Below are 15,664 nucleotides of genomic sequence, written 5' to 3'. Positions count from 1 at the left end.
TTGTGTTATCCTTATTGTGTTTCCACAATACTTGAATTGTTTCTTTCTGGCTGCTTGTAATATTTTCTTCTTGACCTGGGAGCTCTGGAATTTGGCTACAATATTCCTAGGAGTTTTCCTTTGGGGATCTCTTTCAGGAGGAGATGGTGGATTCTTTCAATTTCTATTTTGCCCTCTGGTTCTAAAATATCAGGGCAGTTTTCCTTGATAATTTCTTGGAAGATGATGTCTAGGCTCTTTTTTTGATCATAGCCAATAGATAGAGATTGAAGATGACAGTGGAAAAAAGAATGATCAATGGAGTAAACCATAAAGGAAACAGGAGGAGATAAAATAAAAGACTCCAGTGAAGAGGTTAGCCTTTTCAAGAGGACAATCTTATCCTCTGAGAGTACAATAAAGAAGAAAGGATGGAAGAAAACACAGGGAGGTTTTACAAGTGTAATATGGGAAATGAATGAGTTCATAATAGATGGGGGAGACAGTTTGCATTAGGAAAAAAAAAAAAACCAAAGGTTTTGGTGAACTCCCTAATCCAATTTAAACATGCCTAGTTCCTTCAACTTTACCCTCTTATGTCACCTACTGCTCCTGGTTCTTCCTTCCATGGCATGAGTCTGTATCACAGGAAGATTGGTTGAAGAAACAAGGCATCTTTAGCCTGAAGAGAAGATTCAGGGGGACATGAGAGCTTGTATTCAATATTAAGGACATGATAGCTAAGAATCTGAAAGACTGTCCTGTGGATGAAAGATTAGCCTTGTTTGGTTTCATTCCAGAAAGCAGAAGCCAGAGCAACTGGTAGGAACTGCAGAGTAAACTCAGGCTAGACATCAGGAAAACTTCCTAACAATTAGAACTACTGAAAAAGTCTGAAGTCATGCAGTCCAAAGCATCACCACCACCACCCCAAAAAAGCTAGTGGGTTCCCTTCTCTGAGATCTGCAAGCACAGTTACAGGGAGAATCCTTTAGTGTACGAGTTGGCCTAGATGGCCACTGAGGTGCCTTCCAACTCTTAAATTCTAGGATTCAATGAATAAAAAGTGAGATATGATAGCTAAAAAACGAATGAAATGCTGAACTTCATGAAGACAGGCACAGCAGCTTTTAGTCCCACTGCACTTGCCATGAGAGTTTTCGAGAACAGCTGGAATACTGTATTCTGTTCTGAACAAAGAGTTTAGGAAGGCCATTGATAAGCCAGCATCAGGAGAAGGGCAACGAGGACAGTGAAGGGCTTTAAGTCTACACCATATCAGGATTAGGCATGAAGAAACTACAGACGTTTTAGGGAGGACACCATACCTGTAATCAAGCATTTTAAGTCTGTCATATGGAACAGGAATTAATCTTGTTCTGTTTGGCCACAGAGGGAAGAACCAAGACCAATCACTGAAAGTCAGAAAAAGGTGAATTTATGGCTGATGTAAAGGAAAACTTCCTAACCGTTAGCACAGTCAAAAGGTAGACTAGGCTGACTTAGGAGGTAGTATATTCCCTTCCCTGAAGAGATCCAAGTAAAGGCCAAATGACTGTTTATCAGGGAATTCTTTGGGGGTTATAGTTTGGACTAAATGGTTGGTGGAGTCCCTTTCAACCTTAATAAAATTCTGTGACCCTGTGCATAACTTCAACCTTCTCAGTGAAGTGGAATGCAGGGTCATCCACTCATCAAGAGGACCCAAAACAGAGCCTTGGGGATGGATGAGGTGTTAGAGAAAGAAGTCTGGAGCAGCTGTTGTGGGAAATCTGACAGAGAGTCCATCAGAAACGAAGAAAAGGAACAGAAGTAGAACAGGGAGGTCTTCGAAAGTCACGTTCAAGGGTGAAGGAAATTCTCCTTTCCTCTATATTCCCCCTCCACTCCCACCTCTTCAGCCCCTCCTTCCCCAAAACCCTCACCTGACTCTGAGGTTAAGATACATACTCGGTCTGGAGCCAGCTGTGGATCGCATCCAGGAGAGGAGGCAATGGCTGAAGGGCCGAAAACCGGAGCTGCTAACGATGTGACTCAACATTCTGAGAGGCTTGGACTGATCAAAGTTACCAGCAGGTTCTATTTCTTTTAGACAAAGAAAAACAAAAAATAAAGTTTGTTACAGCTCGTCACCTGCTCCTAAGCCTCTTCATGGGACAAGCATCTCACCCTGCTGCTTCATTCCCCACCACCCCAGAGATCAGCACTCAAGGTCTTAGAGATGAGCAAGAATTAACAGATATTTCATGCCCCCTTTCTCCACTTCTGGATCCAACCCCAACAGGCAAATTCTGGTTAAAGAATGATCAAATCATAAAAGTTAAAGCAGACCTGAGAGGTTTTCCATTCAGTCCAAACCTGAAGCATGAAGGTGATATCATGACAAAAGATATCAATAAAAATAAGACTAAAAAGAAAACTGTAGGTAATTATAAAAATAAAAAATCAAGGATGGGCAGTAATTCAATAAGCAGGAAGATGAACATCATGGCAATGGGCAAGAAGGGGGAAAGTGTTGAGGCATGTATAGAAGATACTACATAGTCAGTGTGGCTAGAGCACAGAGTATCCTGAGGAAAGGAAGCAGGAGAAAAGGCTAGAAGGCCTTTTGGAGGCACCACATGTAAAGGACTTTGAATGCTAGATGATGGAATTTTAATTTTACTCTGTCACTAATATGGAAGATTTTTAATTAGAGGAGTAACACCACCACTCGGTGATACACAAGAAGTCTAGCATAGCAGTCGAAAGAAAGGTGGATAGATGGAGGAAGGGAGAGGGTTGAGATAGGAAGACTGAATAGAGGACAGTGTCACTATCATCTCCTTACACAGACCACTGGGTATTGAGATGGTAGTTGTAACAATTTCACTGTTGTCAATGAAAAGAATATAGATAACCATAAAAATACTAAAAGATCCCTACTCTTTCACATATAATTGGTGTCCTCCATCTATACTTACAAACTTTCTACCAGTTATTTGCCCTTTAAAGTTTTTCAGTACTCTGGGAGATGATAGCATTCTAATTTTCTGTCCTCTTCCTGCTCAATGAGATTTTACAATTGACCTTGCACTCTAAATCTGTGTTGCCCTTGGATGTCACGTTGTGCCACTTGGCAAAGAGATACAGTGCTTGTAGAGGTGGTTTCTTGGTTATATCTACCTCCTTACCATGGTGACTTCTTTCATCTGTTAAACTCCCTTAAGAAGTAAATTTTTTTTAATCACCAAATCATTAAACAGGTTGGGGTGGAGGTGCCATAATTATAGTCTCTTCTCACTTTTATTCTTTCTTCTAAACTGGTATTGGTTGTGTCATCTGCTCTACCTAGTTAATGATCTGACTGAATAGTCTACTGAGTTTGAGAAGACTCACCACAATATTAACATCTTATCTCTAGGAAGATACAATCAACTTCATTTTTGGTGATATTTGTACTTGCCGTGATAAAGCTTCCAACTGCCAAGAACATATTCGTGGCACACCGGCTCTAGGTTTTTGATATTTTGGGGGCCATTCTCCCCTATGCCTACCTTTGCATCAAGGTCACCAAGCACAGAAAGGGACATGCTGACTTGGTTTGAGGGCCCTTTCTCTACTAATTCATGTGCTGCTGCAGATCTTGGTACATGTACTCCTCCAATTACCTTCTTTTTGATCTATTTGGCTTTTTTTGTCAAGAACAAGGCAACATGTATTCCTCCAATTACCTTCTTTTTGATCTATTTGGCTTTTTTTGTCAAGAACAAGGCAAAACAAGATAACCAATACTTAAAATTTGTTTCTTATTGACTTTGGGACGATGACAAAACACATTTCTTCATTTACCTCTCAAAGAAGATACTGTGAGCTACCCTTCTTGGTGTCTTCTGGCTTCTCTTATAAGGAGAATCCGTGGGGTTGAGTTTCTCCAGGAGCATGCATTCACTTGACAAAACTCCCATAGAATAGCAGTCTGTCTACAAATTATGGCTGTTGGCATGCTCTGCCCTCTTTAGCTAACACTCCACTTCTCTCATTGCCTAAGTACAAGAAGGATAGGCAAAATTGAGGGTCGTGTGTACCGTGGTCAAAACATTCAGCACTTAAGCAACTAACTTAATGGGGATGAGGTTCTCCTCACTTAGCTAGGCTAGTGCTCAGACAATAGACAGCCTGTACCAGAAGTGGACTCAAAAACTCTCCAGTTTATTCACAAAATGCAAAATGGGTAATTTTGATTATATTGAATTTAAAAGAGTTGACACAAACAAAACCAATGCAACCAAAATTAGAAGGAAAGCAGAAAACGGGGGGGGAAATTTTATAGCAAGTATCTCTGATAAAGGCCTCATTTCTCAAATATATAGAGAACTGAGTCAAATTTATATGAATACAAGTAATTACCCAACTGAAAAGCGGTTAAAGGATATAAACAGGTAGTTTTCTGATGAAGAAATCAAAGCTCTTTATAGTCCTATGAAAAAATACTCTAAATCACTACTGATTAGAGAAATGCAAATGAATACAACTCTTGAGGTACCATCTCACACCCATCAGATTGGCTAATATGAGAGAAAAGGAAAATGATAAATGTTGGATAGGATGTGGAAGAATAGGGACACTAATGTACTGCTGGTGGAGTTTTGAAGTGATCCAACTATTGCAGAGAGCAATTTGGAACTATGCCCAAAGGGTTATAAAATTTAAAAATTTTAAAAAAGGAAAAAGGGCCTTATTTGTACAAGGGTATTTACAGCAGCTCTTTTTGTGGGGGCAAAGAATTGAAAAATGAGGGGATGCCCACCAACTAAGGAATGGCTGAACAAGTTGTGATATATGATTGTAATAGAATACTGTTGTACTACAAGAAATGAGGAGCAGGATGATTTCAGAAAAACCTGGAAAGACTTACATAACTGAGTGAAGTGAGCAGAACCAAGAGAACATTGTACACAGTAACATTAATATTATACAATGAACATCTGTGAATGACTTATCAGCAATACAATGATCCAAAACAATTCCAAAGGATTCATGCTGAAAAATGCTATCTGCCTTTAGAGAAAGAACTGATAGTTTGAATGCACACCAAAGCATTCCTTCCATATTTCCTACGGAAATATGTTTTACATGATTGCACATATATAGCCTATATCAGATTGCTTACCATCTCAGAGAGGAGGGAAGAATGGGAGGAAGGGGAGGAATTTGGAACTCAAGATTTTTTAAAAATGAATATTAAAAATTGTTCTTATATGTAATGAGGGGAGGGGAATGGTATATTATTAATAAAGAAAAAAAAGAACTGATGAGTCTGGGAAATTCCCCATTTTGTGATTAAGCTGGAGATGACTCAGTAGTAGAATATCAGTTCCTTAAGGGCAGGGGTTGTTTTTGATTTTAAGTTTCTACCCTCACAGCCAAGCACAATGCCTGGCATGCTGTAGGTGCTTAATAAATGCTTATTGACAGACAGACACATACAAAATACAGCATTACAAAAACAAAAAAACAAACTCTCCAGCTTGGTAGAAGCTGCCAGAGCCTGTACACTGGCATAAGCTTTAGAGCACCCAGGAATACCTCCCTGCCCTGACAAGAGATTAGAGTTGGACATTTATAGCAGATAATATCATCCTAATAGCACTCAATTCAAAACACTCTAAATTCAATTTACTTCTGCAAAGCACTGTGTTCATTAGGAATCTGGGATATGAAAACAAAAAGAAAAATTTTCTTAGTGAAATACATAATGTGAAAAGGCTTGGTTCACACCAAAAAAAAAAAAAAAATATATATATATATATATATATATTTTTTGGCTAGGCAATAGGGTTAAGTGACTTGCCCAGGGTCACACAGCTAGTAAGTATCAAGTGTCTGAGGCCAGATTTGAACTCAGGTCCTCCTGAATCCAGGGCCAGTGCTCTATCTACTGCACCACCTAGCTGCCCCAACAAAACATATTTTTAAAATGTTTATGTATGTATATGTATATGTGTATACATGTATGTGTATTGCTTAGACTGGCATTTTCCATATGGCAACAGTAAAAGGCTTCTGAACGCACAACGACCAAAAACTAATTAAAAAATCAAATGTGTAATGAATCCAAGGTGTTTCTGGCAATGCATGCCTGTGTTGCATCATGCAACTTCATCGCAGCCTTGCTTTTGAGCACAAAGCACACACACTTTGCACTGCCATGCCCTCAGGACAGCTGCAGATCAAAAAGAGGTCCTGAGTGGAAAAAGTTTAAGAAGCCCTGGCTTAGATTATGATACGTAGTTAGATAAACCCATTGATGCACATAACTTGGATGAATGATTTAAATAATGACAAGGGTCCAGAAATGAACAGAAGGGAGAGAATGGGCTCTCTAAAGTCCATACAGGTTATATAGTACATAAAAATTATATTTATCTTATAGTTACTGTCCTTATGAAGGAAGGGGGAGAAAAAAGGAAAAAATGTTTCCTTTTTGTCAGTTTTGCCAATTTGATGGATATGAGGAAGAACCTCATGCTTTAATCTGCATTTCTCTAAATCATTAATGGTTTGAAACATTTTTTCATATAGCTGGTGACAGCCTGAATTTCTTCCCTTGAAAACTGCCGTTTCATATATCTTTGACCATTTCTAACTGAATAAAAAAAAGTAAAAATGTTTTAAAGGACTACAAAACACAACGGAAAATTAAGTGAAGTGATAATAGTCATTGAAACTCTCCTAAATAATAAATTCCTCCCTTCTTTAGCCAATCCTTCAAGTAGTACTCCAAATAGTCTTCCAAACGTGCAGATCTGACCCTTTCATTCCCCAGCTCAAAAGTGTGAAGGGGTTACCCACTGCTTACAGGATAATATGGATCTTTAGTCTGACTTTTCATCTCCTCTACAACTGGCACCAACCTAACTTTCTAGTCTTATTTCCTACAGTCCCCCTTCATATACTCTACTTTACAACTAAACCAGACTCTTACTTATTACCTGATCACGTCCAGCTATTTCCAACCTCCATACATTTGTCCAGACGCCCCTTCCATTCCTGTAATACACACCCCTCTTTGTCCCAGCTCAAGTCACCTTTTCCTTCATTTCTTTGTTGATTTTTTGTTTTTGTTTTTGGTCAGGCCTATGACTTCACCTTGAAGGAAGGAATTCCAAATGAAGAAATTCCATTTTCCAAAGCAGACCGGGATCTGTTCTGCAAGAGATACTCTGAAGAGAGTTGCCTGAGACACTGAAAGGGCAAATGACTTGCCCAGGACCACAAGTCAAGAGGTAGAGCTTGTACTCACGTCTTTCGAACAGTCCCAAGGGCTAGATTTCTATATCTGTGACACCTTTTTGCCCCTCCTCTCCTCACTGATTCTGGTTCCACTGAATGACTTCTCCCCCTGCTCAAGCTTTCCAAAGGTCACTTTGTTTGTTCCCTTACACTCCCACCCATACTTCTGTATATACAGGTCAGGAGTATCTTAGAAGACAGTAAGTTCCTTGAAGGGAAGAGAAATTCTGTTCATCTTTGTATTCCCAGCCCTGGCACAGCGCCTTGCTATATAGGCACTTAATAATAAATTTTTGGATTGAAACAAATTAACAGTTGGAGTTCTTTTAAAAATCTAGAAGAAACTGTGCTAAGCGATAAAATCTTCTGAGAAATTGTTTACTGAGCTCCTAAAGCAGTTTCTTCAGTAATAGTTGAAAGTGAACTGGATAACATGCTTTAGTTGGACGTTGAGCGCCAATGGCACAGATGACTTCCACCACTCTTGAGCATCCAGGGGTACCTATGCTTTCCATAGGCATATCCTTTACATTTATAGGAAAAGGTAGAGACTAAAACAGCCAGAATTTTGGCCTGAACAACAAAGACACTAGCAGCTATGTTATCACATCCTAAATTATAAAAGAAGCTGCACTTGCGGCTCTGGGCTAGGGAGCTACTTTCAAATACTGCAAACGCTGAACATTTTCAGGTATTTCGCCAAGAAGCGCTCTCAGGACTCTGCCCGGCAGATTGGTCTGCACCTTATTAGCAATCACATATCATCTGTAGCTCCCTTTTTCTCCCCCCCATATCAGATCTTAGGTTTTTCTTAGGTCATGCAGTAGATAGCACTGGACCTTAAGTCAGAAAGACCTGAGCTCAAATCCAGCCTCAGAGACTTCCTAGCAGTGTGACCTTGGGTAAGTCACTTAACATCTGTTTGTCTCCATTTCTTCACCTACGAAATGGGGGTAATAATAGCACTTACCTCTTAAAGTTGATGTGAGGATCTAATAAGAACTTGTAAAACACTTTGTGAACTTTAAAGTGCTATATAAGTGCTAGTTATTGTTTATTATTATTTTAAAGTACTATAAAAGTGCTAGTTATTATTTTATTATTATTCAACATGAAGGAAATCAGTCTATGTTCAGAAATGCACATATGAAACCAAGAAATAATATAAAAGGCAGAAGTTTGTCTCAACTGGGCAAAACTTCAGTTTTCAAAAAGTTAAGGTGGAAAAAATGAAAGCATCAAACGCAGCAGAAACTGCTGAGGCAAAGCTTAGTTAAAATAAGACTGATGCCACTTACTAGCTGTGTAACTCTGGGCAAGTCACTTAACCCCTATTGCCTCACCAAAAAGTAAAATAAGACTGACAGGACTTTTCCACATGACCTATTACACTCAGTGAGTCTTAGTATCTCCTACACTTTTTTTTTTTTTTAAACTTCAGGCTCTTTTCTGGAAATGGTTACTTTCTGCAGCTTCTTGTTGCTATCTTTCCTCGTTTGTTACCACAATGTTGATGGTTTCTTCCTCTGTCAAGTTGTTTCTGCTCCTTGTAAAGTGGCAAAAAACGAGGTACTAGGTGACTACCAAATGGGGAAGCCAAAAAGTGCTCAGGACCCAGGGTCTAATTGGTCAGAAGGGCCCAACAGGTAGACTATTCCTAGGAAGCATGGGTTCAAATCCAGCAAGTCAGCTGGCCTAGAGTCACGGGTGTGGAAGCTCTGAGACTGGAACAGAAGGCCAAGGAAGAAGCCAAGTCTAAATACAGAGACCCAGGTCCGGTGCAGAAAGGCTGGGGAAGGTGGGAGGGGAGAGATGGTGTTGAGCGAGAAATGGGAGAAAAGGAAGGAAGAACGGAGAAACAAGCAGAAACTGAAGTCCAAGGAGAAGTCAAGTGTTCAGAGAAGTAAGGGTTTTTCTGTAGTATAGATGGTTCTATATGAGGAACACGTACATCGCAATACCCATTGGGGTTACAACCACAATCTGAGGACAGGAGTTAACTGTCCTCTGTCCTGTTTTACACTTCTTAGTAAGTATGAGATAAGGGTCAGCAAAAAAATGTGCTGAGACCCTGCAGAAGGAAGGGCACACGTCCCCGGCGAGATGGAACAGTCACTTAGGACAAACTTGATCAAACACTAAAAGGTGTTCCTTTAAAGCATTCTTTTACATTCAATTCCTTGTAGCTTCATTAGTTACAAACATTTTTAAACAGACATAATTAGTAAACGTGTCATTGTTCTCCAAATAAACTATTATCTGAAAAACTGGAAATAACACAAATGCCTAACAGATGAATCTCTAAGCAAACTATAGTGTACTGACAGTGGAAAATACTATATGGCTATCAAAAATGAGCATCAGTAAGTAACTGCCGATATGACTGCCAATACATAAAATCATGAATAAGAAACATGCACAAAAACATATGTATGTGATCATTACAACTATGTAAACTTATTTACATACACTAATAATTAGTCAAAGAATTATTAGTGGTGACTATTGAGTTTTATGTATTTATATTTATTTTCTAAAAATATCACACTACATCAAATATGAGGATCTTATCCACAATGTAATTTTGAAAATTATTTTAAAAGCAAAAATGTATCTATAGAAGATTTTTTTAAATTTCTCATAGATTTATTTTTATCTTAAATTATAAGTGTACATAATTTTTTAAAAATACTTTAAAATGTCCTGAAATTGTCTATCTTTATTCCTCTCCATATAAAATGCCAGTCCTACTGACCTACTCTATTCTCTTACTTTTGGTAGGACATGCACTCTGGAGTTTTTTCCCTCTAGTCATGGGAGTAGATTTTTGCTGAATCTTGCATAATTTCTCACCTTGTCCTTTTGGGAACCCATGGCTGACATTTACAACACACTCTACTGGAACTACGGGGCTACTCTCACCAAGACCCTTCTGAAACCTCTATTTACCCCATACATGACCCCCATTTACCCTGTCAAGATCTCCTTTTCACTTTTCCTGAGTATTTACAACCCTTCTATAGACCTTTGATGACATTAATTAAGATTTCAACTGGAGGTTAGACACCAATGCCCTATTTTAAAAAAATAACCTTTTCTCTTCCTTTTGTTCCCCCTTCCTGCAAAGCAAGACTGTGTCTAGCTAGTAAACGGTTTTGCTGTTGTTGCTGGGAGGGAGAGGAGGCAAGGTTAGCTCCTAGAAGCAAAACAAGCATATCTTCAAGCCCTAGATTAGATGATTGCAAACTGTTTTTAGCTCCAAAATGTATGATTCCCTAATTAATACTGCGTAGTAACTAATTGAGCTAAAAAAGTGCATAATGGAAGGGGCAAAGCTAAGATTAGCGAACTGAAAACATTCTCTAAGTAATTGTTCTTTCCCTCCATATCTGAGTTACTGCTCCCCACAACTATAACTAAATAGAGAAACTATAGCCTGGGCACTTTAGTCATCTTCCCCCTAGGTCCACGTGGTGGCTTTGCTGCTTCTCAGCCAGTGCAACGACAAGACACAATGATGTTTTAAGGCTTTTCCCAGTGCTGAACCCTTTTAGCTCATTGCTTGTTCTCTGGCCGTCTTTCCCCACTCTTTGCCCCTTCAATCTACTTCACAAGTATGATCATTCTACAGGATATCGTTTTCATCTTTGGATCTTCAGGACCTAGCCCACTCGCACACAGAAGTTTAACAGATTCCCTGTTTGTTAAAGTGATAGTGAAATATAGGCTCATGAACCACTTTGGACCCACGGCAGAAAATAAGAGGCAACTAAACAAAAGCATTGCACATCTCAGCTTGAAGGGAAAACTCCAGTTTATCTGTGTGACCCCCTCTCTGACTCTCTTATGACTCCCTCTGAAGCTTTTCCCAACTTCTAGGTAGATCTGCTGCCTAAGAGCTGCCTGGTGCCTGAGATACAAATCTTCAGGAGAACGGGAAACTTTAGTTTCCAAGCTAATTCACCTTTTGCTCTGCTCTTGGCTCAAGTCGGTGCCCTCATCTGGAACGTGTCTCCAATGCTTCACCAACTGAAATCCTATGGGATCAAATGCTACCTCCTTCAGGAAGCCTTCTCTGGAGAGTCACCTGTCCCATTTCCACTCCCATGCCAGGATCTCTACTTCTAAGCTCCCACTGCCATTTCTTTGTACTTTCTGACACCACATTCTGCTCTGCGATGTTTCTACCTTATTTTCCCCCAGATATTTATTCCTATTCTCCCCACCCCCCAAATAATTATTTTACAGACAAGAGAGGAATGTATTCTTTAACTTCTACAGTGTAGTACAGCCACTGTATTTTGTTGCCTTTCAATATTGACTTTATGTTTTGTTTTTTCTTTCTTTGCTCTTCATCCTCATACAAGTATTCTCATATTTCTCTGAAATTTCTATATTAATTATTCCTTATCATGCAGCAAAATTCTCTGCTCTTTACTACCATTTTCACATCTGACAAATCATTTAACCTTCCCAGGACCAGGTTACCTCATTTGTAAAATGAGGGAGCTAGCCCACAACTCTAAGATCCCTTCTAATTCTAAATCAATCAATGAATATTAAGCACCTACTATGTGCCAGGCACTGTACTAAGCGCTGGGATATAAAAAGAGGCAAAAAACAGTTTCTGTCTTCAAGGAGCTTACAATATAATTAGGGAGATAATATGCAAACAAATATATACAAAGGAAGATAAAAAAGGAAATAATTAAAAGGAAGACACTAGAATAAAGAAGAATTGGGGAAGGTTTTCCATAAAAGATGGGATTTTATGTTTTGCATGACCACACACGTGGTCTTATATTAACTTATATTGAATTGCTTGCCTTCTCAATGAGTGAGGAGGAAGGGAGAGAATTTAGAACTTAAAAGTTTTATAAACCAATGTTAAAAATTGCTTTTATAGGTAACTGGGAAAAAAAATAAAAACTTAAAAAAAGATAGGATTTTAGTTGCGATTTATCCGTAACTATTTTAGGCCCTTATGACCTCACATCAGATAACCACAACAGTATGCTAGAGGGTCATTTACTCCCAAGCTTCTCTTTGGAATTCATCTCGCATAACAGAGACTGCCAAATTAATTTTCCTAAAACAGTATTTTCTTTATGACATCCACCTGCTCAAGAACCTGTGCTTGCTCCTGACAGCTTACTGTATCAAGCTTAAACTCCTCGGAGACTAACTATCAAAGCCCTCCACAATCTAGCCTCACTGTAAAGACCCAATTTACTTCTTAACAGGAGACTCTCACTTAAATATTTTCCATGTCTTTACTGCTCCCGGCATATTCTACCTGTTTAAATGAAATTCTTTTCCTCCAAGGCCCGGCTCAAATCCATTCAAGGCCAGCGCTTCCTTATCTTTCCAGCTTAATCTCCCACTGATCCTTTTACAGGGGCTAAACTCCAGCCAAACAGTTCAACCCTCCTCCACCCTACCTGCACTCAGCCCATTCCTTATGCCTAAAAAGCCCTTCCTCCCAAATCTCAGCCTTCGCTCTTGGAATCCTCACCATGTTTCAAGTTCCAGCTCTACTCCCAGATCTCCACAAATCGCCCCTGATCTCCCACCCTCAAATGGAAGTTCTTTCTTCCCTCAAGGCAATTCATTAAATACTGATTATCCAAAAGTGGCACGGTACTGTATTTATTCCTCCTTGCCTGAAGTAGCCACGAGAAAGCTGACAGACCACTTATTGAGGATGTCATAGAGGGGCTCCTTGTTCAGGTATGGGTTGGGCTAGATGGCTTGTGAAGTACTTTTCAACACAAAGTTTCTGTGATTAAAAAAAAAAACAAAACACTGTTCGAGGTGCACAAAAATACAAAGACAAAAATGCCATCCAGGAGTCTTCAGATCTTGAAGAGCCCTTTTGACCTGTCTCATGCTCTTCACTTCTGCACTAGAGTGACTATATAGTATTGCAGATTTGGGAACACATCTGATTGTCCCAAGCCCATCCTAAAATGTAAGCCTCCCTGAGAGCAGGGAACACCCTTTCTATCTTTATCCCTGCCCCATTCCCAACCTAGCTTGCTGTTCTCTGCACACGTCAGCCAGATAATAAATGGTTGCTGAATGAATTTTGAGCTTCATGATAACCCTGCCAGGCAAGACAGGCATTACAAGAGGTTTGGTTTTGGGGTTTTTTTTGGGGGGGGAGGTGAAAACTTATAATTTCATCTCAGAAGGAGTTCCTGGTAACCTCTACCAATTTGAAGTTGCAACTGTTTATTGAAACTGAAATTTGCTATCCTGGTGGCCTTTGAAACAGAGTGCTTAAAGGCATTGCCTAGATATATCAGACTAGATTACCTGGTTCCAAAGCTGACTCCTCAAGCCACTGCCTCAGACTACACTGTTCTTAATCCCATTCTTCAGGTAAAGAAAATAAGCCTTAGTCAATGTCAGAATTTGTTTTGTGTGATTATACATATTTGTTACAAAGGTTTTGTTTTTCTCTCTTTTTCAGGAGGAGGGGAAATGGAAGGGGGGAAAAGGTTTATGTTCACTATTTGAACAGAAATAAAATTACATTAAAAATGAGCAATGGGGAGGTTCACTGCCCAAAGCTACAGGACTAGAAAGATGTCAACGCCAAACCAAAAGCTATCTAACTTTCACCAGCCACTGCTCTTTCCAATATACTATGTTCTGACAGACTGAAATTCTGAAACTTCCTCTATGCAATATAGATACAGTAGATATAGAGGCAAGAGAGGAGATTTAGAGCCTGGGCTTGAAGTGGACCTTCACTTTACCACCCTCAGAGAAGTCATCCCACTTTGGGGCCTCAGTTCCCCCAACTGTAAAATGAGGGCATTGTACAAGATGACCTTCTAGCTCAAGTTCTATAAAGGAAGACAAAGTCTCAAGTCTATTTAAAGCAGATGACTAGTTCCTTGGAACAAAAGGTATTTGCACTCCGTTTACTTCTAGCAAACAGTTTTTGATATTTTGACTAAGTTGACATTTCTCAACTCTGTTGTTTAGGAGTTCAAAACAAAAATGACCTTATCTCAGTGATTTAAACAGAGCACTGAATTTCAACTCAACCTTTCATAAAAACACTCACTATGAGCCTCATGTTATGGAAAAACCTCTGATGATAAATGTAACTACCCAAAGGGATTAAAAAAAAAATCAAACAACAAAACGTAGGCAAGAGCCTGTCTATCCTACATGCCACAAATCCTTTCCCATGGCCTACTTGCAGTTTCTGGAATAGATCACTACCATCTCCCACCTCCAGACCTTTGTACTTACTATATCCCATTCCTGGAATAATACTTGACCCCCTCACCTCTACCTTAGTTTCCCTGCCTTCCTCCAAGACTCAACTCCAATCCTACCAACTTCCCTAGCCATTCCCTGCCTCCCCTTAGTGCCTTCCCTTCTCAGCATCCTTTCTATCTACTCCTGGAGTCCGGGTTCTTTTTTTACATGTAGATATATGTGTGTGAGTGTGTATACATAGTTTGATAACTATATTTCAATATAATTGGTTTCCTTTATCAATCGGTCAACATTTTTACATTATATATTTTGACAACTATTTCAATATAATTGGTTTCCTTTGGCAGTCAACTTTTTAAACTTATATTGATATCTGCATTTCAATATAACAGTTTACTTTTTCAGTCAACTTTTTTACATACATTTTTTGATAATTATTTCAATATGATTTCAACATAATTGATTTCCTTTGGCAGTGAGAACATCTAGCATTTATTAAGGACCTAGTATGCTCAAAGCAACACCAACCTGAATGGGCCCTGATCTTGTCTGATCACAGATGCTAAGAAGGTCAAGTTACCTGGTTGGTACTTGTATGGGAGGCCGCCTGGGAATGCCAGGTGCTGTAGGTTTTATTGGGGGGGGGGGGGGGGCAGCTAGAAGGATCGGTGTACAGAACATTGGACCTGGAGTCAGGAAGACCTGAGTTCAAATTAGGTCTCACACACTTTATAGCTGTGTAACCTTGAGCAAGTCACTTAACTGTTTGCCCTAATCCACTGGAGAAAGAAATGGCAAACCACTCCAGCAACTTTACCAAGAAAACTTCATGGGCAGTATGGTCCACAAGGTCACGATTGAACAAATGTGCCAGGCACTTTGCTAAATACTGGGGATACAAAGAAAGGCAGAAGACAGTCCATGGTCCCCTGGAGCTCACAGCCTAATCCTATGTATTTCATGCATTTAAAGACTTCATTCTGAGAAGGCAACCCCGGTTCTATCTGCATCTACCCTCCTCCGACCTGGCTGCTTCCACATTGCTGCCCATCAGGACGTAAGCTCCCAGAGGTCGGGGGGCTGTTTCTAACCTCTCTTTGCATCCTCAGCGCTTGGCTCACATCCATGCTCAGATGACTCTTGCATTTGAGAAGAATGGAGGGGGAGGGGG

At 39.7% G+C, this 15,664-nt stretch overlaps 1 protein-coding gene across 6 annotated transcripts in view; it reads right to left on the bottom strand.

Moving 5' to 3' along the window:
* The window catches only part of ALDH18A1 (aldehyde dehydrogenase 18 family member A1), a 61,244-nt gene that overhangs the window by 44,963 nt on the left and 617 nt on the right, over positions 1 to 15,664 (bottom strand). For 4 of the 6 annotated variants that reach the window (XM_027860426.1, XM_027860441.1, XM_027860448.1 and 1 more), the window contains exon 2: positions 1,930 to 2,064. In XM_027860426.1, coding sequence (XP_027716227.1) covers positions 1,930 to 2,020 — 91 coding nt within the window. In that variant the 5' untranslated portion in view covers positions 2,021 to 2,064. The other 2 variants (XM_027860434.1, XM_027860465.1) reach the window with 2 other exon arrangements.

This window comes from Vombatus ursinus, unplaced genomic scaffold, assembly GCF_900497805.2.
Source record: "Vombatus ursinus unplaced genomic scaffold, bare-nosed wombat genome assembly UNPS02000749.1, whole genome shotgun sequence".
In the NCBI taxonomy this organism is placed as follows: domain Eukaryota; kingdom Metazoa; phylum Chordata; class Mammalia; order Diprotodontia; family Vombatidae; genus Vombatus; species Vombatus ursinus.
This window is presented reverse-complemented; position numbering and strand designations above follow the sequence as displayed.